The following is a 24,856-nucleotide window of genomic DNA, read 5'->3' as shown; positions in this document are numbered from 1 at the left end:
ATGGGCATAATTCATGAGGTACTTTATCCATACGCTCCGTTTTCAGCCTGTGACAGGCACTTGTGAAATGATTAACCCATAACTGCAGAGTAACAGAATATTAAGTGACAGCCAGACATAAAAGTAACGAGAGACAAGAGCGAGGCGAGCTCTTCCGTAAAAGACACATTTTTATACAGGTAATCAATTTATCAGGACACGCGACAAATTCAAACAAGAGACTTCCCAAAGTTAATTTAAAACCAATTAGAGGATGCACATCCAGCAAGACTCTGAGGAATTTGTATATTATTAACGGTGCCTCCCCCTCAACTATAAAGGTCTAATAAACAGTCTATAAATCCAGGAGATACGAAAACAATGTTCAAAGAGTGAAATGAACAGGAAGCGACAACTCGGGCGCACCACCGGCCACAGAAGAGCCATTCTCCAGCAGGCTCCGGCCCCCAGATTCTCCTCAGTGCTGGGATGCCCTGGTGACTGAACCTGTCACCAGCAACTTCAAACAGGCTTGACTCTGAATCAACACTAGCCATGCCTCCCACTTACCCCATCCCCACGAAAATGACTGAGAACAGCTTCACTAGCTCTGCTTGTTCCTCATCATTTGAGGGGTTTCCCCCGTCCTGTACTTCATGAGACAAAACTCTGAAGTCTTTTCCACGTGAACATGAGCACCTAAGTTAGGGTCCTGAGAATTTTCGTTCATAGGGCAGACGGGCTGCCATGAAAGGCGCTCTGAACACAAAGGGCCATTGTACAGAAGAACTCACAGGGGCCTCAGCCCACACAGATCAAGCCAGTGGTACTCTATGAGGTTCCAAAGGACTACATGACATTGGAATGGACCCAATCAAAACACATGTGAAATTCTCAAACAGAAAACAAATTGTTAGTTTGGTGGCGCATGCTTGTGATCCCAGCCCTGGGGAGGCAGAAACAGGTGGGTCCTGGGACTCCTGGTCAGTCAGTGTACCTTACATGGTGAGCTCTAGATCAGAGACTTCACCTCACAACCAAAACAAAAAGTGCACACACAGCCCCGAGAATCTGATCCTAAACTGTCCAAGGCGTGTCTCCTGGCTTTTAGGCAAGTGCGTGTGTGTGTCTGTGGGTGTGCACACCCACACATACACCCTTCCAGAATAGTGTACTCTTCCTAGCTGTCAATATACAGCCACCCTCACCTGGGACACCAATTGGTTACAAAGATTTAAAAGTTCAGCAACCGCAGGATTTAGAGGGTTTTAACCCCTTTAAATGTGGGAAGATGTTAAATCCCATTATCTCTGCAGCCACTGCAAATGTTAAAATTCAGCTTCCCGTTTTTTTTTTTTTTTTTCAGCTCTAGGTCTAAGGATGTCAGAGTTATAAAGAGACAGATGCTTTTCTCTAGTTCTATAAAGAGCTGTCGCCAACCAAGTGACCTACAGGAAATAAAGCCAGTCGGTTCTCCAGCTGGTCGCCACTGATCAGAGCATCTAAACGGAGAGATATGTATTTAAGCTTCAAGCCACCAGGAAAACAGGTAATTGCTTCCTCAACTCCATAGGAAGCCAGTGATTTGATGGTTTGATGTGGGAGGGGGTGAAGGATTTTAGACATGTGTCCAGAAGTAGCTAAGAATAGAAAACAGAAAAAAAGTTGTCAGGGACCCAAAGAATCTCAGTGGGACAGAATGGGTAAATGCAATGACTCCGAAGCCATCTTGCTCCTGCTGGCAAACAGTTGCCATGGATACTCTCCCAGGTAACCCTCTCAAGTCTTACCTCTTGGGTCCTCACATTGATGTATCCATAGTGAATCCGAAGAGGCTGCCTGAATGTGTAGGGCAGTGGGATCCATTTTGTCTCGGGTTGTCCAAAGCAGCTCAGAAGCAAAGGGAAATTCATGTCATTGACGAGGCGCATGGCCAGCAGCAAGAGGCACAGCGCTGTGAAGCTCGCCACAACCACAGACTTCTTCTGTAACACAGTGGAGAAGAAAAGGACAGTGAGTGACCTTCAACTAGCGGCAGCCTCCAGAGAGGGAGGGGAGTGGGAGTAGGGTGGAGGTGGGATAGAGGAGGGGTGGGGCGGGCAGGGTGGAGGTGGGTGTCTCTAAGAAGAATCAAAGGGTTTGGTCTTGTAGGTTATCTCAGTTGGAGCAGAAACAAGCCATCCTTGGGTGAGCAGGGGCAGAAAGTGTCTTGTACTCTCCCAGCCCCCCTCCCTCTTCCTTACCTGCCATCCTTTATCTTAAGAACTCAAACCAGACACCCAACCATAGGAGACCCTTCTGCGTCCTCAGCTCCCTCCCCCACCCTTCCACCACCAAGCTGCCAGCCCCAGCAGAGGTGAAGTCTCATCCCCTTTACTCAAGCCCTGGTTCTCAGCCTTCCTAACGCTGTAACCTTTTAATACGGCTCTTCACGTTCTCGTGACCTCCAGCTGTAAAATTATTTTCATCTCTGCTTCATTACCAATTTGGTTGCTGCTCTGAATCATAATGTCAATATCTGATAAGCGACCCTCAGAGGGTCACGACCCACAGGCTGAGAACCCTTGCTTTAAAGGCCTCTTTACTGTATTTTCTCAAAGTATAATTGTGACCATTTCTTTTTCTACCACATGATTCTCAATTCCTGAAGCCAGTGGATGTCCTTGTCACGGGACTCTCTGAATCCACGTCCTCTGCATAGTATGTTACACCTTACATCATATACAAGAAATGCAGCAAACACTTGCGGGAAAAGGCATGGCTCCTCCACCGACCCAGCTTCATTCCCACCTCACACTTCTGGAACTGTACCCAGAGGGTTCTACCAACAGAAAGGCCACCTGTGCCCACCATGTAAACTCGAAATCTTAAGCACCAGATGAGAGAAGACCACACAGCAAATAGCCCAAGAGCATGCCCCCTCGGATGGGCTGCAAAGGAAGAAAAACCGGAAAACTGCATCTGGCGGGGTGAGAGAGAGCGTGATATACACTCAAGATGGAGCTTGATAAAAGGCCTGTTTTGATTGGTAGGCACGTGTGAGCAGATCTTTCTAGATGGAAAAAACAGGCACGGAAACAAGAAAGCATGGGTTATCTGTGGGAATCCATCCGTCTCTTAGCAGAAGGAAAGCGGCCAGCACAGTGATAAACTATGACGGGCCACGCTGGGGACTGCGCTAAAATGTGAGCCCCGAGTCTGGGAGATGGCCGGAAGCCAAAGCGGACTTTTTGCTGGAGATTTCTAAAGACGAAAGCTATGTCATAGTTCAGCATGGCTCAGGGTACTTTGGAACAGGGAGGGCTTAGAAATGAGTAGGAGGGTGGTCTTTCAGTACAGGTTTTGCAAACCAAGGACAGAAACCGGAGCAGCAGTGACCGTGAGATTCAAGAAAGATTCTCAGTTTACACAGAAGGGGACATTAGTGGCAGACACAAAACTCAGAGCTGACCTTGAGCCTAGAACAACAACAGTGTTAGAGGAGAATCCTGCTGAAGTCACTGTGGACGCACTAGTTTATCCAGGGAGCTAGATGCTAACACCCTTGGCTCTTTTGGTGCTCTTCTTGGTGGACCGGAAGCTCAGGAGTCATGAAGTCAGAGAGAAAGTCAAAGTGAGAGCAGAAGAGAGAAGAGAACTGGGAGCAGAGGCAGGAACAGCAGCTGCGACCTGCCCCTGCTGGCCCCTAACTAACTGGGTTCCGCTCTCAGTTGGACTCAAGCTGAAGGAAAACCAGAGCAGCTGAAGATGAGTGGCCGGCCTTCCGCCATCACTGATGGGTTTGGGGCCTGCTACTTCCCTGGGGTAATTAGCTCCAGAAGTTCAAGGGAGAACAGAAATCTACCTCCTGGCTCACAGCTGAAGCCAGGCAGCAGAGCCAGCACCCAGAGCGACCGCGACCGTCACTTCTCGATTCCTGCTCAGCTCCTATAATTTGTAAAACCCACATTCCTCTGTCTAGCCAGCCTAATTTTCTAATCACCCAAGAGTCCCCTGAGCTCTGCCTCCTCAGAACCCCTTATCTCCCCCTCTAACTACCACAGCCTTCCCTCATTTAACCTTCTAATCATGAAGAAACGTTTTAATTTGCTCTTCTGTAGAATCATTATGTCCACAACCCTGCAATGTGTCAAGGTAACAGCGTAAATGACGTGATGGATCTTAACAAGCTTAAAGGGGCACAGACCAGGAGCTGGCTCAATAAAACCAAAGAGGCCAGTCACACTTTTCTGTCACCACTCAGACCAACAGCTGCTCCGAAGGAGCCCCAGACGTGATCTGTGCGCTCTTGTCTACTCCTGAACCCAGCAGGCCCTCTGCTTCTCTTAGCAGCTGAACTTGCACAGCTGGAGGCCTGGGGACAAAGGCACAGAGGATCCTTCCTAATCCAACAACAGCCACGCCTACAGAATACCTGCAGGAGACAAAAGTAAGCCAACCACTTTCGAGAGAGAAACTTCAGAACAGAATGAAGTCAGGGTAGCAAAAGCCTGTGCCCCTGGAACAGACGCCTGTCTCTGGGCTACTCAAGGAGCTAAAATGAGCCAAGAGTGGATGGGCTACCGGGTGGAGAGCAGGCACCGCCCCTCTCACTGTACCTGGAACTGTATTCACAGGGCCGGGGGTCGTCTTTTCATAGCTCAGACCTCCAGCCCCCCACTCTGCTACGTTATGGTGGCCAGGTTCTTTCTCCCTCTGTCTAAGGCGATGCTACCCTTGTTCTGCATGGGAGTAACGCACTGACACAAACCATCCTGGAACTTCAGAGGAGGTGTAACTTGAAGCTCTGTAAGGCAGGGACAACAGGCCCTGACACAGATGTGTGTTCCCTAGAAGTCACTTCTGCCACACCAGAGCCACAGTGAAGACCATGGTTTGGGCACTCGGGCACACACATGGCTGCATGCAGAGAGCATGCGTGTATATCTGCAGGAGACACCGAGGATGGCGAAGTGAACTGAGCACCAATGCACACGACGCACATAAAGGTAGCCACACCTTGGAATTCATACCGAGTTTGGACTAGGGAAGGTTCTGAGAAAGAAAATGAAATCAACCAGGCAGAACAACCTCCAAGAGTCACAAGAGTTGGCAGGGAAAGCAGATAATGAAATATCATGTGTCAAATGAGGTTAAGGGAGGCTGCCTGGGTGATTAAGGGGCCCAGAGGAAGGGAGGTCTGGTGTTCTTAGGAGGGAGAGTTCAGGCCTTGCTTGTCAAATAGGGCACCTATGGAAGCGGGAGAAGCGATTGCGTGGGCCACTTTTTGTCAGAATCGTTAGAACATTTGATAAGGCCGCTATGTACACTATGATTGACAGATTATGCTAAACTGATCATAAAAATTTATTCTGCAATTGCCATGTGCTAGTCAACACTCAGAAGATCAGTTTCACAGACAGGGGGGCAGCAGAAAACATCAGAACAACTTGAAGATAAAAGAACCACCAAATTAGACTCGAGAAAATAAAAGTCAATACTTGTGAATACTTGCCAGTAGACATGTGAAAGGCTTGGTCCAACAGATGTTTCATGACGCACAAAACAAAACATATAAAAACAACCATTCCTCTAAGGTCAGACGCACCAAGATTACAATGAGTGAAAAATTCGAACACCGCTAGACAACAGACTCTAAAAATGGAAGGCGTTATTAGGTTGCTAGAGTCAGTTAAATTCTTTTTTTTTTCAGTTAAATTCTTTTGTGTACATAAACGCGTACATACTGTGTACATGTGTAAGCACTCGGAAGCCAGAGGTCACAGTGTGATTGTGTGTTTGGGTGTAGAAGTCACACAAAGTGATTGTGTGGGGGAGACATACAAGAGGAAGCCAGATGTGATTGTGTATATGCACACACACACAGAAGCCAGACAGGACATCTTACTAATCCCTCCCCACACTTTTGAGACAAGGTCCTTCACTGAATGCAGAGTTTAGTGATTCAGCTGGGCTCGCCAGCCATGAGCCCCCAGTCCTCCCATCTCTGTGGTCTCTCTCCGATGCTGGTAACCAGGGGTTCATTCTGTGTGGCTTTGCTTTTTACATGGCTTCTGGGGACCGAACTTGAATGTTCATGCTTGTTACAAGCACTTTACCCAACAGACCCAACTTACTGGCTCCTAACTGTTGCCTTCTTGATGGATATTAACTAGCTAGTGGGCAAGAACTCATCAGGCCATGGGAAAAGCATGCTAAAGACCAGAGAAACCTTTCTCCAATATTCCAAGCAGCTGCAAACCCTTGAATTACTTGGGGCAACTTATCCTTATGAGCTCAAGAGGATGCCACTGTGCCCAAGTAGATCTGATGAATTGCTTCAGGGAAAGTTCATTCCTTCTTTGTTTCTCATTTGGGGGAAGTCTGAAGGGGCCTCTGGCAGCTGAGACATTTAGAATTTAATCCCCTGTGTGCTTTAGAAATCTACATCAGAAAATGTGACATTCCATTTGCTCTTTCTCTGGAGCTGGAATACAATGTATCAGACTTTATATAGCAGGAAACGCTTATTTCAAAACAGACTCCATGGGGACTTCCTGAAGGAGGGGAAAGAACCCAGTCTGTGCCCCTACAGAACTCACAGGCCACATTCAGTGATGTCTTTATCCTTCCTTCACAGAATTAACCATTCACCATGCAATACCGACTTTATTTAACCTAGTCAGATGCTAATTTCATCCCAGGTCCCCTTCATAAATGACCATTGAGAGAATGCGCGTTTTTCTAGTTAAATGACGACACTGCATGATGATTAAAAGGAGGTGAATTTCAGAAGGGTTCTTATTTCTCATATGCTGAAATTTGCCTCCCAATACATTTAAAACGCAATGCCAGTTAGATTGTTTGTGACTGTCCGGTCATCTCTCAGCCTGGTTTTGTCCCTCGCTATTGCTTATTGGTGGTCATGTCTAATGACAATTCTTCCCTCAGGTTGAAACATGTCATCAGTGTGGCTCAATTTTTCACCATTGTCCAGCTCCAAATTGGCTTCTTGATGAGCAGTCAGAAAAGTGGTAATAAAAAGGTGCAATGTCCTGGTGAGACAGGACACTCCACTGAACGCCCCTAATGGCCGTGAAGGTTCCAGTGGAGAGCAGCGACACTCACTCTGAGACCATCCTTTCCTCACACTCAGGGCACCCAGTGGGCCACTCAAGTCCAGGACTGACGCAGGGCTGAGTACCACAATCTTTTGTTTATTTTGGTTTCTTGAGACAGGGTTTCTCTTGTAACAGCCCTGGCTGTCCTGGAACTTGCTTTGTAGAGGCTGGTCTTTGAACTCAGATTCATCTGCCTCTGCCTCCTGAGTGCTGGAATTAAAGGCATGCTCCCATAAAGCAGTTCTTTGAGTCTTAAGAGGATCCTAACACAATCTCACTGCAGCCTGCTTAGGTAATCTGTTTCCCAGACAAGCATGAAGACCTGAGGCTGAGTGGCCCACCTGTGCACACAGACAGCAGATTGGAAAACCAAGGAACTGAGATCCTAGTCTAATGTTAGAGCCCGAGTTCAGTGTGCGCACTAATGAAGTCTTTGATTACCATTGTCTTATCAACCTTCTATTGCTGTGAAGAGACTACAACCAGGACAACTCTTACAAGAGAAAGCATTTGTCTGGGGATTGCTCACGGTTTCAGGGGTGTGGTCTAGTAGCAACAGGGCAGGAAACACGGCAACACGCAAGCAGGCGTGGTAGCAGACAGTTCTACATCAGGCTCTGAAGGCAGGAGACAGAGCCACTGGGCCTGGTGCGAGCTTTTGAAAAATCAAAGCCCACCCCCAGTGAGATACTTCCTCCAAAAAATGCCACACCCATTCCAACAAGGCCACTTCTAATCCCTCAATTAGCACCACTCCCTAATGACCAAGCATCCAAACAAACGACCCTATGGGGGCCATTGCTATTCAAACCAAACAATTCACACCAGCAAGGATGCTCTCAGAGAACTGGTCAGAAAAGAGCCAGTACCAGCCCTAAATAGGTTTTGAAACATAGTATCAATAAGCCAGATATCTAATCCATATGGAAGATTAAGAGACCGACATGAAGCATAGTAATTATACTTCCTTTGAAATCAGTAATTGTGGACAAATTATTTCATTTTCCCTAAATCTGGCTCTATTCCCAGCATTATAAAGACAGCAATAAGGAAGCCTAGGGTAGCCGGGAGAGAAACTAAAGTAATCCTCTGTTCCGCCAGACACCGGCACCTTTTGTCTTACCTCAGGCACCCATAGGCACCATGAGATGGGACGGCTATGACTTCTCGCCTCGGCTGCTCAGTCCCATAACTCTTGGATCTTACTTAGAACATTGCTAGTAGGCGAACTGCTTTGTGGTGACACAAAATATATACTCGAGCACCTAAATGGATAATGAAAACGTGGTACTTACAGACTGGAATTCTATTCAGCCATAAAAAAAAAAAAACCAATTTCAAAATTTTCAGGAAAATGAGTTGAACTGGAAATGTTACATCACAGTGAATAAAGCCGGGCTCAGACAAACACTGCTCAGTCTCGCTCCTACACAGAACCCATCTTCAAAAGGTTGTGGGGGCGGGCAGCGTGTGCAACCTGGGAAACCGGAAAGGGTCCATAAGACAGGGGGAGAGGCTCGAGGAAAGGCAGGAGAGGAGGGAGAGTGTACATGCAACATGAGAATAGGGAGAGGAATCCTGGAGTCAGAAGGGGATGGGAGCGGGAGGTGGGGGAAGGGGGGGGGAGATGAGGAAGAACATGAACAGCAATCCGCGGGCTCTCTCAGAGGGTCCAGGGAACGTCTGTCACTTCACATGGCAACTAAGAAGAAAGGAGGCCGGGCTAGAAGAAACGACACATTCATTCAGGCCAGTAACCCCCTCCCTTTAAGGTCTGGGATGCTTGTCAGTGTGCCTCTACCTGACAAGGATTTAGTCAGTAGGAATTCAAAATACGGAAGGCAAAGTCCAAAGTCACAGAGTTCAAAGCCACCTCTGCCATTAACTGTTCTGGGCGGATAGCCAAGTCATAGAGAGAGAACAAAACATATATGACCACAGCTTTCCCCAGAAGTCTGGTTTTACTCCAAAGGAGGCCTCTAAATGGCTGGAACATACCAAACCTTCTGAGTTGTGTGAATGGCGAATGAGGTGAGCACACAGTCTTCTGACCTGCGTTCAAACCACAGTGCAGAAACGTCCCCACAGTCATTAATATGCACGCACATTTTCTGATTTCCTTCCCCTTTGGGGGAAAACACCTTAAGGTTTTAAGATTTAATAATTTAATGTATATTAATATATAATGTATTTTATCATATCTACCCCAACTCCACTCTAACTCCTCCCAAAGCTCCTACAAACTCCTCCCAACTTCATAACCTCGTCTTTTTAATAAACCACAGAATACACGGATACTGTTTACAAGCACAAGGCTATAGACCCATTGGGTGGAGCATGGATGAACCACGTGAAGGAGGCCACACCCCTCAAGAAGAGCAACTGTCTGTCCCTGGGAACCTTTAGCTTCCTTTAGCTCTCAGTCGGGATAGGGCCCTGGGAGCGCCTCCATCACCCAAGTCAGAACAGTGCTCTGCCTTGCTCTGGTATAGACCACCGCAGTGTCTGGGAATTTTCAAAGCCCCTGTCATTGTCACAAGATGCTATTTCAGCTGTCTCAAGCTGCTTCCAACTACTCCATAGCTGAGGAAAGCCCTAAACTCCCGTTGATACTTCTGTGCCCACTTCCTGTGTGATGAGATTATAGGCATACACCTCCCTACTTAGGAGGTACTGGGGACTGAACCCAAGGCTTCCCGATCACTAGGCAAGCACTCTACCATCGGAGCTAAATCCCAAGCGAAGTACAGCCCAGGCTGGTCTTGAACTCACCACCCTCCCCGCTTCATCCTCTTCATTGTTTTCCTATTAGCAGGTGTTAGCATGCTACCAATGTCGTATAAGACTGCCAAGAGGAAAGGCCTGTGTGGTTTTCTTCGCCTTGAACTCTTGTACACACAGGAAGAACGTGCTCCAGCCCTGCCTAAGCTCCTCTGTGTGTCCCTGGTCTGAGGGAAGAGAGGTACTTCAGCTTCTTTCTCAGCCACTTATTACGGTCCATGTATCCTTACAGAAGTCCTGCCGAGAACCATCAAAACAACCCAAACATGTGTGCATCTGGCAGTGATGTCATCACCTACTGGGACCTCCTCTTTTTCCGAATCCATACACCCTCATAGTGCAGAGTTGATCTTTTCATGACTCTCTGTCGTCCAGAAGAAAGGATAAATGCTGCCTCTTCCCCTATTCCTGTCCATGTTTCCAATCTTGCTACCTAGATCACACCTGCACCACCATTCCATCCGGTCCCTTCCCACCATCCCCATCACCTCAACTTCAGGTGTTTCCACTCTACAGTCCTCTTGCTTCACAGCCTGGCTCCTGGCATAGGAATGAGAGTCAGGTGGGACAGAGTAGGAGGCCCATGGAGAGTCCTCACGTGACAGCACAGAGCAGTGCCTCCAACTGAGTGGAAAGCAGCTGAGAAAACAAAGGAATGAAGGGGAGAAGGAAGTGGGGGGATGCTAGTGTCTGCTCAACAGAAAGCTAAATTAGCTGAAAATATCCAGATTCATTACGAGGAGAAATGGATTTTTCCCTCAGAGGGAAAATTCGCACACAGTTCCTTTCTCCTCCTCCTGCCCCGGAGCATGCTGTGGAGGTGCGGTAAGACACTGGGGGGAAGTGGGGAGCATTTCAGTGAGGACAGCGCCAGGGGGCTAAGTGGGACTTGTCACCAGCAGACTGCTCAGAGCAACATCCTCTCCTAAAGGGACCACAGGAATTTGTGCTTTTTCAGAGCTCGGCTCTGGGGGAAAGCAGTTGAAGGGAAAATCTACCACAGGCGGCACGACAGGGGCCACGGAGCCCACTACACAGAGAAGGGCAATCCGTCACTTTCTTAGGGGAGGGCACGGTGCAGAGAGCCGTGTGCCCGGTGAGCGTCAGGCAGTACAGCTCATGCTTTTCCTATGGAGACAGCTTTTCAGGATGGCGGGGTTACGTTACAGAGCCTTGGTCACCTTGGTCACCTGCTTAGGCTCCTTGTGCCTCTTTTCCCAGCTGGGCAGAGAAGAGGACCCTGTACCAGGCTTTCTTCAGTTTACCACCCAGCCTCCCAAATCATGACAGAGACTCATTATTCGTTTTGAATGCTCGGCCTGGTTTAGGCTCCTTTCCAGCTAACTTTACCTTAATTTACCTGTTTTTCTTTATCTACATTTTGCCTCAGGACTTATTACCTTTGCTCCTTCTGTATTCCTAACTTTCACTGCTTCTCTATGTCTGGTTGGATGGCTGGCTTCTGCTTCTTTCCCTGGGGGTGTTCCTCATTGTCTCCTTCTTCTCTTGCTCTTCTCTCTCCTATGTGAGCCTATATGTCTCTTCCAATTTATTCTGCCTGGCAGCCCCACCTATCATCCCTCCTCCGCCTACCTATTGGCCATTGAGCTCTTTATCAGACCAATCAGGTGCCTCAGGCAGGCAAGGAGCTACAGATGCAACACGTATTTACAAAATTAAACACACAGCCTTACATCTTTAAATGCAGCATAAACAAAAGTGACACAGCTTTACACAGTTACAGTCACGTTCCCCAGCATAAACAAAAGTAACACACCTTTACACAGTTAAAGTCACGTTCCCCAGCATAAACAAAAGTAACACAGCTTTACACAGTTACAATCACGTTCCCCAGCATAAACAAAAGTAACACACCTTTACACAGTTACAGTCACATTCCCCAGCATAAACAAAAATAACACATCTTTACACAGTTAAAGTCACATTCCCCAGCATAAACAAAAGTAACGCACCTTTACACAGTTAAACAGTCCACAGCATAAACAAAAGTAACACACCTTTACACAGTTAAAGTCACGTTCCCTGGCATAAACAAAAGTGACACACCTTTGCCTAGTTAGAATCACATTCCACAATGGTACCTACCCAAGATGATTACTTGAAAGTTTAAAATGAGTGGCTAAATATCAAGAGCCTTTGGAATGCTTCCTAGCAACAAGACAGTGCTAATAAAAGGTAGACTATTGATGTGGGAGCCCCCTCTGTGTGCTGTGATTACCAATAATGAATAAAGAAACTGCTTTGGACCTATAGCAGCGCAGAACTTAGCTAGGCGGGGAAAACTAAATGGAATGCGGGAGAAAGAAGTAGAGTGCTTCAGTGGGGTATTTTTGCCACAACTTCCAGAAAAGCAATAGATATGATATATAAAAACAAAACGGAAGTCCCCTCCCCTTTGTCATGGCATGCGGGTACATCCCATATATATATATGAGTGTTGGCACCTCCCAACAACCCTCTTGCAGGTCAGAGTTACCTTGGCAGAGTGGCACACGCACATTAAAAGGCCTTTCACCAAAACACAAGCGGAGTTTAGTCACGCATGGGTCCCGTGGCAGTAATGAGCAGTATTGTTCTAAGAATAGTTGAAATGTCTAAGTAGGACAGTGTGGTTATCGGGTGTGGATTTAACGGTGTGTTGACATTAAGTTGAATGGCTTGTGCATCTGAAAGCATCTTAGTGTGCTACTTCTGGATGTCTGAGCTCCAGCAGGAAGGCAGAAAGCTACCCACTGCTTGGCGAGAGTTTCCTGCACCAGGGCTGCCGGAGTCAGTGCTCGGCAATTTTTATCACCGTCAGGTTCGCCCATGTACTGCTCTCTTGTCATCTCAAGCTGGGTGTCTAAGGGCAACTCAGGCTGAGCTGTCCCAATTCCTGCCTTTCCACTCTCCCTCTTCATCCACATCATCCCTGAGTAGCTTGCCATGAGCCCACCTAATAGTCAAAACTTCAGCTCAACGTAATAGCTGCATGATCTTAGTTTGAATCTGGTTCTTTCTTTGTAAAACCAGGGAGTTGTTGCAAAATTTGACCAGGGAGCACAGAGAAGGCCAGCCTCGATACACAGAATACGGCAGGCAGTTCACCGCCACTAACGCCTTCCTTAAATAAACGCTCAGCTCCCATTAGAGCTGGTCCCCATGGGGCATCTTTCTTTTTCTCTATCTCTTGGGAAAGTTGTTCCTTATCCTCAGGATTAAACCCAAATGTCACTGTTCTATGGAGCTGCCCTGCGCCCCTGCCCCAGAGGACCCTAAAGCACTCTGTTGCAGCTGAAGCTTGCTTTGCACCTGATAGCACTGATGATCAACACGCCATTATCACCCCCTACCCTATAGCTTTCCTTCCCCCCTTCTTCTCAGACAGACATCATTAATCAACCACAGCACCATTCCCCGAAACAGAATACAAACTCAGAACTCTTTCAAGACAATATCGTAGGCAGGAGGGATAGTCTAGTTTACCACTTAGTGTTGAACAGAAATAGCTTAAGGCCAGAGGCTATAACTTAACTTACACAAGCTACGACACAAGCCCCACGTTTCCTCTCCTAGGCTTCGGTTTCTCCATTTATATACTCACTTTTGCAGCATCTGGGGCTTCCTAAGACTAGCCGCTCCGATGCTGACCTTACTAACAAGGACTAATCCAAGCACAACACAGCCCAGGGCTTCTGCTCTGGGCCCAGGCCCGGGCCTTATCCATAGTCAGGCTTGTGTACAGACACACTCACCAAATGAAGCTGCAGACTACATGGGCGAAACAGAAATGGGGTGAGGATGGGGATCTTGCACCTTGGCTGCGAGCAGCGGCCACTCAGCGAAGCCTACCCGATGGCAGCGATTTGGCGCCTGCTGAGAACAAGTTTGGTCTAGAAGATAGTTTGCCCTGGTGACCCTCGGACGAGAAAAAACCTCCAGGTATTTTCTACCTGGCTGTACAGTTCAGACTGGGGCGTCTCTCATCTGCAGACAGACAGGGATGTGTCAACACACACTGCCAGGCATCTGCAGGGAGCCCTGGCCATCACAGCGGGGCTCTGAAGTGTCTCTGGAGCCGGTTTCTCGGAGACGTGATTTGCTAAGAAATGATGCTGCAGAAGACGGAGTGCCTGGGAAAGTTCGCTGGATGCTTATTTTTCAAAACAAGGGGAAAATCTCTTTTCAGATCTTCCACGGGGCTGCATAAAGAGGAAAATTTCTCGGGAGATTATTTCGTCAATCTTTATAAGCCAAATATTCAGATTTATTCAGTACGCATCATCATGAAAATACACATGAAGCTGGTTCCCAGGGAAGAATGACAAACAGGTCTGAGGAAGAGATGACCATTTCTCCTTGTTTAGAAATCAGACCCAGCCAATGGCAGGTGAAGTAGTGCTGGATCTTGACTCGTGTGCGTGTATGCGTGTGCTCGCGTGTTCACACACATGCGTGGGCACCCAACCATGCTGGGTGTCCTGTGTAACTAAGTGCTGACAGGTTCTAAGAGGGTGACTAAGCAACAGCACCCAGGACCCGCTGCCCACCTCTCCTCACTCCTGTAGAACTTGCCAGAAAGTACGATTTGCCCACCAGAGCCCTGTGCACACAGCCTGACAAAAGCACCGCAAGCCCAGGAGCAGGTGTGCAGAGCTGAGTGTGAGCTCACACGGGTGTGTGTCCTGACACTCGGGCGAGAGAAGCCACCTGCACACTGGCATGCCTCTCCAGTGCCTAAGCACCAGTTCCCACGCTGATATTACACAACACCTATTTCTTGACTCCTTGGGAACATCCTTCCCCACACTCGTTAGGTAATTTTCCCCAAAGCACTAAGTTGGCCCATATTCTTAGCATATTTTGACATTTTCATGTGTTTTATTTTTAGGTGATATTCTGCAAATCAGGTGTGCTCCTGTTTTGACAAAGCCTTTTTCTCCCTGAGTGAAACAGACGAGCAGTTCAGCAAGAAGGGGCAGCTTTTATTCAGAGAAAAAAAGAAAAGAAAGCAAAGAAATTTGCCTTTCAGCTGAGCAGACAATGGCAGCCAACGGAGGTAAACAGACGCAGCGTTTCCTAGATGTGAGCGGCGCAGCTCTGTCCCGTGGGACGAGCAAGCGGCAAGACAGTTTATTCCCGTGTGGCACCGCGAGCGGGTCCTGAATACTTCTGAATATATCATTTTTATTGCCTTTTACACTGAATTACTGTGAAAGAAAGAAGACTTTTGTGACGACTCAAAATCAAAACAGTTTGCCAGCGTTTAGACTCCAGGACATAAAGCAAAGCTCAGGAAAACAAATCGCTCTGCTGAGGGTCCCCCCCCACCCGGCGCCCGGCTGAGAGGGCCCTACCACGGGGAGGCAGACCTCATCAAACATTAACGCCTCTCGTGTTCCATCTGGGGTGCGGGAACTCGGTCCCTGTGGCTTTGGGACTAGCCCTGTCATCTAAGAAGAGATTTAACCTGGGGTGACTCAGGGCTATCCCAATCTCTCAGGCTCCTCTTGAGGTTTAGCTGACACCGTCTAGAGGACCATTTTGCTAGAAATCACACCTTCCACCAATTATAACGATTCTTGTTCGATATATATCATTTTTTGGTATTCCGGGGGAATGATTTTAACAGATTCCATCTTTCACTGTAAAAGAAATTTGACAAATCGTGATTTATTATCTCAAGCCGTTCAATTCTCAGTCTGCCTCTTTCTCTTCAGATGAGAGGAGACTCTACGTGGTGCGGCAGAGTGTCTGAGGGTGACCCAGGGGCCCCTGTGTGGCCAGACCTCACAGCTTCCCCAATGTACAGCTGTTCCGCCATGGCAAACTTGCCCGGCTCCTGCTTGTGCTCCCGGCCGGGGCATGCCATGCGCGCTGACTCGTAGGAACTAGAAAGGTTTACGATTTTGGAGGGGTTTTCTTTCTACTATGCACACGGACTTTTTTTTTTCCAGTTGAATTTTCAAGTCCAAGTAGTCTGAAATTGCAAGTGCTCCTTAAATTTGGAATTTAAGCATCATGCTGCTGCTGGAAAAGTTTTACATTTCAGAGTAGTTGCATTTAGAATTCATAGATGGAAGATACGCCACCTTGGAGCTTGGAGCCTTCGCTTTCTTTCTCTACACAGAAGTCTGTTCCAGAGGAAACTACTGCTTTTCCCATCCATCCACTCACTCATCGACTTTTATTTTGAGCCAGGGTCTTACTCTGTGGTCCACGCTGCCCTGGAACTCACTATGTAGCCCATCAACAGCCTATGTGGCCCTGTCAATCTTCCTGTCTCAGCTTCTTGAATGCTAAAAGTATTTCTTTAGCCTTAAAACTCCACGTCTTCCTTTAAAATGACTCCAGTCCAGTACCATGTCATCACCCGGCACTAACTGAACACTTGCTGTGCCTCTGCAGTGACTCGAGGCCCTTTGCTAACAACACCAAGGCATCTGATTCCAACCAGCCTTGCCCAAAGAGCTGTCTTTACAGTATTGATCAAGGATAAATTATCCTGTATTTGGTCACAAATCTGCCTAGCCCTATAAACTAACATGTCTACACAATGCTTTGAAGAAAGAGACCGTATCTTGTACCCCTGTCCCAGTAAACTCATTTTTGGTACATATTATGTTTGGAATTGATAAATTAAAGGAAGATAATAATTTCCCCTTCGTGGGTACTATGAGGAGAAACTGAGACACACTGCATACTGGATGTCATGTTCCCCTGGTTCTCAGGAGAAGAAAGGACCACTCGGATGAGAAACTGGACTCAGGCCCCAGGGTCACACTGGACAATCCGAGGCTCCCATCTACACACTTCTCCACTATAAACATGGAGACAAGGAGAGCCCTCATCCTGTCTCACTAGCTGTGAAAAAACCTCTCAGGAGTCTGGAGTTTATCTACTCTTAATTTCCACACAAATGCCAACCGATATCCACAGTCCACTACACCTAATGGTTTCCCCACAGCCCACTGACCTCAAAATGTCATCTGGATAGTGGGTCTTGAACGTCAACTTGCCTGGATTTAGAGTGATGACGCCTCTCTGGGTGTGTCTGAAAGATTTACCTGAGAAGGGAAGACCCTCCCAGGACACAGGTGGCACCAACCCACGGCTGGCAAGCCCACACTGAAGACCCTCCCAGGTCACAGGCGGCCCCATCCCACGGCTGGCAGCCCCACTGAAGACCCTCCCAGGACACAGGTGGCACCAACCCACGGCTGGCAGCCCACACTGAAGACCCTCCCAGGTCACAGGCGGCCCCATCCCACGGCCGGCAGCCCACACTGAAGACCCTCCCAGGACACAGGCGGCCCCATCCCATGGCCGGCAGCACACAGTAAACACGAAGTGAACGGAGCTAGGGTACCCAACCTCCCTCTGCTCCCGCACCACAAGTGCCCTGTGACCAGCGGCCTCCTGACCCTGCATCCGTGACCACCCAGCACAAAGAACCTACACTGGGCGTCGGTGAGCCTTTCCTTCCTGTAAGCTGACTCTGTTGGATATTTGGTCACAGGGAGGAGGGCAACAAATGCTCGGTTACTGTAATTTTATGGCACAGCCTGAGGATAAAGAGATTTGATATTTTCCACCGATCTGCACATTTGTGGAATGCCTGCACCACAGAAGACGTAGAGTCTTAAGCTCAACTTCTTTTTCCAGAACAAGAAAGTGGATGGAAGTGGAAGCTTCTACACACCGGAGCTGCAGGTGTCTGATGCTCCATCGTGCTTTCCTAGTTCTCTCCAGACATCTCTGTGTATGCATATATGTGTATGGAACATACGTACATGTTCAGTTATATGCATGTAGACATATGTGTGCCGGCTCAAATGTGGAGGTCAAAAATCAACACCAGGTGTTTTCTTCAATACTCTCCACCTTATTTTCTGAGGCAAAATTTCTCACTGAGCCTGGAGCTCACAAATTCGGCCATGCTCGCTGGCCGATGAACACCATGTTGGACCCTTCTGTCTCTACCTCCCTGGCACTGGGATGCGCCTCCTGGCCTGGCTTCCTATAGGAATGCTGGAGAAAGCAAACTCTAAGCCTCATGCAAAGCAGGCATTGTTGTGAGCAGCCCTGTCCCCAGAGCCTCCAGTGGCACTTACTGACCACACAGTAATAGTTTGTCGAGCCTGAGAATGCCGCCATGGGCGTTCTGGATGTCTAAGATAAGACATGCTCCAGAAATGGAGGACAAGAAGAAAGAAACACGGAGGGGTGTGCATCCGAAAGTCAAACTATTGATGAGACACATGGGAGATGCCGCGAACCTAAGCCCAGGAAAGCGGTGCAGGGCCGGGCCTCACAGCAACAACCACGTCCTTAGGAAGAAAAAGAATTCTTGACTTGTGCCGTCTTAGGAGGAAAGCTTTTTCAAACTATGTCGCAGTATGAAACCCACCCCACCCTCCCACCCTACCCCTGCCACACACATAGACTTTCCCAAAGACTGTTTAGGCTTTCAACTTCTTTACTAAATCCCACCTGTCTCAAGACAGCCCTGGTAACTTGCCACAGGCGTTAGAGAGAGCAGGGTTCACTGGCTAGGCAAACATACCGTCCTCGCTGACGCTCCAATGTGGGGCGTGAGGAGAGCACCCCACAATTTCTGCAATCAATGGTGAAGCGATGCACAAGGAACGGGTTGCGCATACAAAGCCCAAACTGTCTACTTCACCATCAAAATAATTTGGGGATGAAGGCACCCGAAACCAGTGCCTACAAGAAAATCAAATGGCTGTCTAACAGTTTTTAAGAAACGGAAGAAGAAATTCTTACACCAAGGGCATATAAACAACCCCTTCCTTAGATTTAAAAAGAGTTCCTTTTTTTTTTTTTTTTAAATCAGGAATGAGAAGTGGAGAACGAGAGGACCCTGCACACATCTTGTTAAAGTTGCTCCGATCCTCTGACCTCCGGATGGAATTGTTTGCTTGCTCACAATTACTGATCCTTGTCCAATTAGTATCTAAGCCTTTGACTCTGTGTCTCCAGGCCACACTCTCGGGAAGGCTCCTGGGCCACATAAAACTTGAATTAAATCAATTTATATGTTTTCCTCGTTGATCTATCTTATGATAATTTAATTCTCAGGCCCAGTAGGGGAGAAAGCTCAAAAGAAGGGTAGAGATAAATGTGTATGTGTGTGCGTGCGTGTGTGTGCGTGGGTGAGTGTGTGTCTGTAATATCTAGCACACAGTGGCTCAACATAATATTCCTTCCGGTGCTGCCTGCTATTGCTTCATGGGGTGCACACAATTTATAGGCACCAACCCTTGGGTGAGCAGAGGTGAGGATGGAAAATACAGGGAGAGGGAGACAAAAACTCCCCCCTTCTACTGAATATAGGAATGCTGAAGGCCGGTGTCTTTGAATAAAGAACAACGCACTTAGAAGAACATTAGAGAGTTTTCTAACTACAAAGGGCCATGCTAGTAGCACCTTGAAATGCAACCTAAGTCTCTTTAGTTTGAAATATCTTCAAGAAGCTCTTTGATATCAAAGAACATACCTATTTTTGGTAGTCTAAAACTGTAATTGCTCAGGCTTCCTGGCAGGAAAGAAATAAAGTCTATCACAAAGAAAAACACCTCAATGGAGACCTCCAAAGGAGAGGGAAAGCTTTCGCTGGCAAGCAGAGAACTCAACAGGACTCTTCTGTAACTTGGACAAGGGCCACCACCAGAGAGGGGACCCAAATCACAGCAGGAGGGGCCAAGAGAGAGCAGCAGCGCCTGGAGCTGGATCAGTTCTCTGCAAGGCCAAGTGGCTCAGCACAAGTTACCGAAATTTAAATTGTCTTCTCATCTACAAAGTGAAGAAAGGATAGCAAATAAGTGGACTCCCTTCCCAGGACACTCTGCCTTCCTAGAATGACAGGCAGGTACATTAACTTCATATCAATTAGATGCCTAAGTACACCAGCCACAGCTGCTCCCACGAGCCACCACGCTGCTTCCCTTAAGTGGCTGAACTTAACCTTCAAAGCCCTTGAAATGCAGAGAAGAAAGGTCCTCTTCTCTGACATTTATGAGTGCTTTTTTTTTTTTCTGCTTGGCTGCCTTTTACTGCCCAGAACAATAGTGGAAACACGTCGACGGGACGCTGTAAACACTGAAATCACGGGCGAGGTAGACGGTTTTATTCGAGGCAGGTTAGAGCCAATCTAATCAAATCTAATGCTCTCCTTCTCTGGAAGCCTACTACTATGTTCAATTTATTTTTTGATTAGAAGTGTAAGATGATAGTCCTCTGTTGGACCACAGCTAAATGATACTGAGGTTTACATTTTCCCTACAAACAATTCATAGGAAACATTAGATCTTAAAGATTTCTTTTTTAAAAAAGCAAACAGCAACAACAGACTCCCTTACTAATGGTAAGTTAGAAGATGCCAAGAGAGACATTCCCTCAGTACCCTTTGACTTTGAAAGCAAACTGACTGCTTCTGTTCCAACCAATAATAATGTGCCCCAGAGAGAAAGTTGCCCTGAGTTCTGGGTTTCAGAAATTTGAGAAAAAGAACTTTTGAAAACACTAGTTTGGTGTGGGAGGTCCTTCTGGATATGTGTTGCTTTTATTGGTTAATGAATAAAGAAGCTGCTTTCGGCCAATGGCTTAACAGAGTGTAGCCAGGCTGGGAAAGATAAAGTAGGCAGATTCAGAGAGACGTCATGTAATCACCAGAGGGGAAAGATGTGACCTGCCAGCTGGAACCTTGCTGGTAGGTCACGAGCCTTGTGGTAAAATATAAAATAATGGAAATGGGTTAATTCTAGATGTAAGAGCTAGTTAACAATACACTTAAGTGATTGTCCAAGCAATGACTTAAATAATATAGTTTTCTGTGTGATTATTTCAGGAGTCTGGGCGGCTGGGAAATAAACAAGCAGCCTCCTAAAACACTAGATAGAAGCAGCATAGAGTGGCTTTATGTGTCCTTAAATACTGAATAACAGGAACACGGGAACTCGTGAGTGAACGGTGTTTAGCAAAGAACTATTTTCTTTCCATTGAACAAACCTATGGTCATCCATCAAAACAGAGCTTCCTTAGTGAGCGGACAGCAAGACCACACAAATGGCTCCAGACCAGTCTGCATGACGAGCCAATCTGCCTTCCTGTAGGAAGTTTTCACTGACCAAGCCGCCATCCTGTTTCTCCCACTGTTCCCTGATAGTATGCATTGAAGGCTAGCCACCTCACCTCTGCACACCTACGCACACCTACGCACACCTGTCTTCCTGGAGGATGTCCACTACTGTAATAGGCCTACTACTAAGTAGTAGGCACCACATTTCAGGACTCAGTCACAGGGAGAGCTGTGCTAACTAGTCTTTTGACTCGGGTGGCTGGCCTATCACAGGGGCTTCATCGGACCCGCTGCCTGCAAGTTTGCGCTGCTGCTGTGGGAGCACTGTTGCTGTCGCTGGTCCCTTCCTGCTGTGCCGCAACCGCACTGCTGAGAAATACTCTGAAGTCAGGTTTGAGACTCTTGGAGCTTCATAAGAGGTAGGAAATGAACACCGCCCACTTCTTAAAACATTTATTAATTTGTGTTTGTTTTTCCAGACAGGGTTTCTCTATGTAGCTCTGGCTGTCCTGGAACTCACTCTGTAGACCAGACTGGCCTCGTACTCACAAAGAGCTGCCCGCCTCTGCCTCCCGAGTGCTGAGAATAAAGGTGTGCGTGTCCTTACATGTGAATACCACATACATGTGTGAAGAAAACACGCACCACCACACTCAGCTTATTTTATGTGTGCATGCACATGCATGCAAGTGCCATGGCACACGTGTGGAGTCAGAGGAGCCTGTCCTCTCTTCCACCATGCGGGTTCTGGTTGTGAAACTCAAACTGTCGGCAGTTGGCTGCAATCATCTTTACCCACTGAGCCATCCCACTGGCCCAGTGTCCACTTCTAACACTTCCTTCAGAATATTAAGTTCCTGAGACAGCCTAAGACCGATGCAGGCGATGCTTGACGACCGGCTAAAATGAACAACTGTCGAAAGAACAGCCTTGGAGGGATCTCAGAATAGCACTCTGTGTGGTTCCTCCATGACAGCGCTAACTCTTCCGGCAACAAATCTCAACCAACACCAGAGCTTGTTCAATGTAAGGCTGCAAACCGAAGCGAGATTATTAATGAGGCGAGGTGTCCACTAGTCTGGGGTAGAACACTGGACGCATCCTATCGTCCCCCATCTCCGGGCTCATCACTGCAAGTGTTACATCCTGTGACATTCACACATTCCTGAAGGCGTTCCCGGCACAGATTGCGATTCCACTAATCAGCAGATCGTCTTTCATTTTCCTGCAGACTTGAAAATTAATGATGCCGTTACTTTTCATGAAACTCTTTTTAAAAAGCTGTACTAAATGAGAAGCAGAACAGGGGAATAGCAAGTACATCCTCCTGTTTTCCAGTCACAGCCCCCGGCTCTTGCCCAAGCTCAGCCATTGCAGCAGTACCGGCAGGAGGCATGAGGAGCAGCTACTGACTTTGTTTGGCTCCTGGGATCTCTGACAAGCAACCTGCTCCCGCCACCAGGTTCCAAGCCACTCTCCCCACTGCGTTCTTTCATGTCTGTTAGTCCTCTTTAACTCATGGCTTGCAACACACTCCACGCTATTTCCAAGCTGCTAATTGGTTCCTGGGGAGCACCCTGGCTGGGCTGGGGCACTGGAGAGGGAAAGAGTCAGCCAGGCTTCACGCCCTAGCCAGCACCAGCTCTGTCAGGGTCCCTGCAGCAGAGTCCATGGTACCCTTTGGCTGGAGCACTGTAATCCCAGATCAGCCCTGAGTTCTGATGAGCTGGGGATTTAATTAAGAAACTGTTTCAATATGCCACGGTAAAATATTCAAGAAGGCTCATCAAAAGAAATGAAGCTTTAAAAGTTTAAAGTTTTGGTAGGCTCCAGGACTTACTTCTGTTTTCATAGATGGTGACGACGGAGGCCATCTACTATTTTCCTGCTCGAAACAAGCCGGGATATCCACCCACTCCCCAGGCCTCTCTGAATAATTCAAGCCCTGTCCTGCTGATGTTTCTCAGTCTGACCTTCACATCACAGCCATGGAAAGGAAAGCAGAGCTGCTTGGCCACAGCGGGGTGGTAAAAAAGTTGGGTCAGGCAACCTGTGAGTCCATCCTCCCCAGGTCACTCAGAATTACCTATCTCATGAAAGATGCCTGCTTCCTTCACTTCCTCACCTCCTTCCTTCCCTACCTCCTTCCCTCCCTCTCCCCCTCCCCCCTCCCTTCATACATACTCACTAATGAAATGATTGCCCCCTCCCTTCATACATACTCACTAATGAAATGATTGGAAGTGATACAGGAAGCAGCCACACCTAGTCACTCGGGAATGTGAAGACTAGGAGGGAAATGTGTTGTTGCTCACAAGCAACCCGACCCTAGGTTTGAAGGTAGCTATAAAGGGAAGGGAAGGAAAATGCCCAAAATGACCTGGGCTCCCACCCTGAGCCTGGTTCTGCCACCAGTGTCACATCTTTGGGTCTCAGTTTCCTTTGCTACAAGATCTGGGGTTCACAGAGTAATTGTAGAAACATCGCCCCCTGAAGAGACAGGCCATCTGTGATAGGAAAAACACACACACACACAAAATCAAACAAAATTTCCTACCAGAAAGCAATAAAATTAGCAGGCTCTTTGTTTCACATGGCTGTAGAAGTCTACTAAAATAAAGTAGTCCCCCGTGCCTTATTATGGATGGATCTTTAAGATATATATTAGGTGAAAATAAGAAAGGGGGAAGGGAGTGGGGAGCCCTTTGGGTACAAAGTTGTCTACAGAATATTATTGTCAGCTATCAAAAAAATCTGCTAAATAATATTGAATATTTTTTGTCTGACTTTTTTCTGTTTTCTAGATTTACCTGTATGTAAATAAATACCACACCTCCACATTCATTAGTAACCAAGAAAGTCCTCCACAGACATGCCCAGAGACCAACTAGTCTGACCTGGTCAATCTCTCAACTGAGTGTCCCTTCTCAGGTGACCCAAGTCTGTATAAAGTGGCAAAGCTAACAAGAATAGACCCCAAATTTGCCTTTGGTAAATAACTATTAAGTTCCCAATTGAATATTGGGGTTCAATCTCCAAGATCTATATCTCTGTGGGGAATCCACCATTGTTCTGTTGGTTGTAATTTAAGGCCCTTAGTTCTATTTCATCGTTTCCCAGTCACTTCCCCTCCTCTTCTCAGTGATAAGTAAATAAACATCCTTTTTGGCTAATGTTTTTCCTAGTCATACCCTACGTTAAATTTAAAGTCTTACCCTCCTTGGGGTGTTACCACTCCCCCCAACCGGGTCAAGCTTAACGTTTTCCACCTGAATTAACATATTTAGACTTCAAAAGGCGATGAGCCAGAGTGCCCAGTGAATCAGCCCAGAGCAGGAGGCCCAGCAATCCTCTGACTTTCCTCTGTGTTCATGACCAGTGCCCTTTGCTGCCTCTCAGGGGAAAAAAAGTGTCTAAAGTGCTTGAGAGAAGTATCTGGCCTCACACAGAGAGATCAATGGAATCTAAGCCGAACGGAACTGCCAGCTTTTGGTAGTGTTCGTAACAAACGCAGGTGAGATGAAAGGAAACGCACCTGAGTGCACGAGGCACGGGGCCCTGTAAACACAGGTTTCAGAAATGGGATCGAGAAGAAAGAATAAGCTGCCTGGATTGGAGTTTGTGGCACTGAAAACTGAGCTTCTTAGACGAGATGAAAATATACAACAACGTGCCACACCTCCGAATGGTTTTCAGTAGCACACCTTCCTATACCAAGTGAGCCCAAGAGGTGTTTCTCTGATTCCTATTGTGAACTGGGCCCCTTGCACCTTTCCCACCACATGGCCTGCATTCTAAAAACATAACCCTCCTCCCTGATGCTGCCTAAAGCTGTTCCTCACATCTCCTGGACCTCGCTAACTCATTTCTTCACATGAAGTGCCCTTCTCCCCAA

At 47.4% G+C, this 24,856-nt stretch overlaps 1 protein-coding gene across 6 annotated transcripts in view; it reads right to left on the bottom strand.

The window, feature by feature from the left end:
- St6galnac3 (ST6 N-acetylgalactosaminide alpha-2,6-sialyltransferase 3) overlaps positions 1 to 24,856 on the bottom strand; it is a 463,655-nt gene that overhangs the window by 286,626 nt on the left and 152,173 nt on the right. For all 6 annotated transcript variants that reach the window (XM_050149449.1, XM_050149447.1, XM_050149444.1 and 3 more), the window contains one exon: positions 1,770 to 1,964. In XM_050149449.1, the coding sequence (XP_050005406.1) occupies positions 1,770 to 1,964 (195 nt within the window). The remainder of the gene's footprint in view (positions 1 to 1,769; positions 1,965 to 24,856) is intronic.

The sequence above is a fragment of the Alexandromys fortis genome, unplaced genomic scaffold (assembly GCF_014885135.2).
Source record: "Alexandromys fortis isolate MF-2015 unplaced genomic scaffold, M_Fortis_MF-2015_v1.1 scaffold_68, whole genome shotgun sequence".
Lineage (NCBI taxonomy): Eukaryota > Metazoa > Chordata > Mammalia > Rodentia > Cricetidae > Alexandromys > Alexandromys fortis.
Note: the sequence above shows the minus strand (reverse complement) of the source record. Positions and strands in the feature narration are given on the sequence as shown.